This window comes from Propithecus coquereli, unplaced genomic scaffold (assembly GCF_000956105.1).
Source record: "Propithecus coquereli isolate 6110/MARCELLA unplaced genomic scaffold, Pcoq_1.0 Scaffold247, whole genome shotgun sequence".
Lineage (NCBI taxonomy): Eukaryota > Metazoa > Chordata > Mammalia > Primates > Indriidae > Propithecus > Propithecus coquereli.
Window position 1 is genome coordinate 1,738,791 of NW_012148030.1, and position 3,376 is coordinate 1,742,166.

General features: G+C 34.5%; 1 protein-coding gene across 1 annotated transcript in view; it reads left to right on the forward strand.

Moving 5' to 3' along the window:
- Positions 1–3,376, forward strand: part of TAF2 (TAF2 RNA polymerase II, TATA box binding protein (TBP)-associated factor, 150kDa) — a gene marked incomplete at its 5' end in the record, with an annotated part of 139,375 nt that overhangs the window by 98,349 nt on the left and 37,650 nt on the right. The window contains one exon of the mRNA XM_012646548.1: positions 1,958–2,216. Coding sequence (XP_012502002.1) covers positions 1,958–2,216 — 259 coding nt within the window. The remainder of the gene's footprint in view (positions 1–1,957; positions 2,217–3,376) is intronic.

Consider the following 3,376-nt stretch of genomic DNA (forward strand, 5'->3'; position numbering starts at 1 on the left):
TTTTTAGAGCAAGGTCTTGCTCTGTCACCCAGGCTAGAGTGCAGTGGTGTGATCATAGCTCACTGCTCCTTGAACCCCTGGGCTCAAGTGGTCTTCCCACTTTAGCCTCCCAAGTGACTAGGACTACAGGCATGTACCACAGTGCCCAGCTATTTTTTCCTTTTACTTTTGTGGAGATGCGTTCCTGCTATGTTGCCCAAGCAGTCTTGAACTCCTTGGCTCAAATGATCCTCCTGCCTTGGTCTCCCAAAGCGCTGGGATTACAGGAATAGGTTTATTTTTAACTGAAAATATCACATCGTCCAGGGGCAGTCCTTTTTAAAGATTTCACACATTAATTTATTCACTAGTCATTTCTTGAGCACTTTCTGTTTGCTACATTGCTGTTTCATGTGTATTAATTTAGTATAATGGAAAAAGAAATGTAGGAACAGATATAATATGAAGAGGTAGTTGCTAAAATACAGAGAACAAACTACTCAGGAAATCCGAAGAAAGGAGCACGAACCCTGTCTGGAATGCTAGACATGGAGAGGTAGCATTTGAGCTAGCTCTTGAGGAGTGGAAAGCAGTTTGCCAGTCAGATAAAGACTTTTTAGGCAGAGCAGTTATGTTTAAAAGCCTCAAGTTCTGAAAGAGTGTTTACATAGATTAGGATCCAAAGGTGAAGGGCCTTAGGAGTTTGTTTTATGCTGTGAGCATTGAGGAGCAGGTGACTGGCTGATGACTTCTGTTAGCAGTATGTGGTAGCTTATTTCCATATTTAGAGATATATGAACCCAGTAAATTTATAATTTCTCCCATTATAGATTTCCTTTGCATATAATTAATAGTTACTTATCTGTTGGAGTAAATCATACCAGAATCACTATCAGATTATAATTTATTTACTTATTCTAATAATTTGTTGTTGAAAACCACAAAGTTTAATATTTATGATGTCCAAATTTTTTTCCTTTTTGTTTTTCCTTTTTAAATATTATGGTACTCTTTTGAAACATAGTTCCTAGTCAAAATTAGGTATTTATAGAGTTTATTTTTCTTATTAAGAATTTCCACATTCCTTCTGTTCACTTGTTTAAATTCTCCTGGTCGCTTAAAATTCTGACTAGGAACCAGAGAGATTGTCTAACCCTAGATAATAAATTTCCTTTTTTCAGTCAGTTCTATTTGATAGCAATGCCTACCTGGAGTGCTCTACTGGGAGAACAGGAAAGTGAGAAAGAACCCTGATATCAGTGTGCTCTGGTCTGTCATTGCTATGGGGTAAGGTATGATTTGAGACCAAAACTCTTTATTTTGGAGATGAAAAAATGGAAACTCTGAGAAATTAAAAGAATTTGCCTGTAGTCTGTCAACTAGTTTAAACTGAATTTCTATCCAGGCAGTCATGTTCTGATCAAGTACATGCTTACTACCTGTTGCCATCCCTGTGGTTTGCTTGTTTCTGTTATTTTATTTTAAGTAAATACCTAGTACAATAACACAAATGTAAGAGTTTTTACCAAAATACTTTCTTTCTCTGCAATAAGTCCAAATTTAGAATTGTGTTATGTCAAGTAGTTGAATGGTTTCTTACCATATTTAAAATCTGAAAGTAATAAGTCCTACAGATAGGAGAATTTGTTTCAGTGATAGAGTATGTGAGGCTCATGGAGTGCTGTCTTACTAACAGGCTATTAATGAAGAGAATCAGACAAGATTAACAGAGAATGAATGAATGAATGTGGAATAATTACTGAGGAGAAACAATTAAAGGGAAGATTTAAGGCTGAAAAGAATACTATTTTTGGAATATTAGAATTTTAGTTGATTCCTGGTATTCATTTTGTAAGAAGAAAGTTGTGATAAAATTTTTTTCAGTTATGAAATTCCATGTGTACAGGTTGTGGAACAGTTAATAATCTATGGATAAATGTGCATGTTGACTTTTATTTCTTTATTATTTGCTTCTTAGGTACTTCGCATGACTGGAGGTTACGGTGTGGTGCCGTGGACTTGTACTTCACACTTTTTGGCCTTAGTAGACCTTCCTGTTTACCCTTGCCAGAGCTTGGGTTGGTTCTTAATCTAAAGGAGAAAAAAGCTGTCTTGAATCCTACCATAATTCCAGAGGCTGTAGCAGGCAACCAAGAAGCTGTGAATACTCCAAGCAGTCATGCGCAGCTAGTGGGATTTCAGAACCCTGTAAGAATCACATGTATTACAGAAGATGTGTAATTTTATTATATAGAGCCATCTAAAGAAGAGAGTTGTTTCCTATGAACTGGTGAATTTTATAGCCACTAACACAAGTTTCTTGTGCCATTTTAAAACCTGCTGGCTGACATTTATTTAGCACTTCACAATTTATAAAATGCTACTGACAACTGCATAACTTCACGTAACAAATGACGTGCTGCCAGTCCATTTACTCCTTTTGTGATGGCATAAGATTTTTTTATACTTGAGCATAGAATTTCTTCTCTGAGTAGAAGATAAAAATGAATATTTAACCTATTACATATTAACGTATCTCCTCCATACGTGTTAATGGCAAGCTGTGTGAACACAGGGGCCCTGTCTTTTTTAATTGTTACTGTGTGTAATACCTACGATACTTCTAAACATAAATGCCTGGAAACTGCTTGTTGAATGAAATAAATACATAAATAACTGAATGAATGAATGAATGATCAGGTTAATGAATAATATGCTGATTTGAGGGGAGACTATGCATTTCATTTTTAAAATTTATATATGTTTGTGTTTGTTTGCCATTAGAAAGCTTTTATTTCTACCTATGCATTATAAAATTACCAGACTTTTTATAGAAAGACTTTTAGGATACATGTTAGTCATTTTACTATAATTTAAAGAAAGTTTTTCTGAAATGATTTTCTTATGATGACAAAATGTCTCCAAAACTTCAAGCTTCATTTTTCACCAATATTTAGACCAGATTACTTGCCTGGCAATTCCCTACTGGTGTTTTGACACTTCAACAAGTTCAGATTCTCTCTATGCTAGTTAATATTAGTCATTTGAAGTTTACTTATTCACCTAAATTTTCTGAAATGTAGTAATATTTATTTGTGTAAATTTAAAATTTGTCCTAGAGTTTGGGTTATGAAGAAGACAAATGCTTTCATAGAAAAAGGAGTCTCATTAAAGAGCTCTTTCAGATATAAATATTTAGAAACCTGTGAAAATGAATGTTTATAATTCTTGCCCATATAGGTTAATTTATGCACACTTCAGGTTAAGAGGAGAAAATGGCACCAAAAGACATGTTGTTTGGAGGAAAGCTCTTTAAATTCATTTAAATACCTCCCTCCTCCCCAAAAAAATACTAGCCGATAGGAAAAGGTTAAATTTAAATTTATTTTAAGCCCAT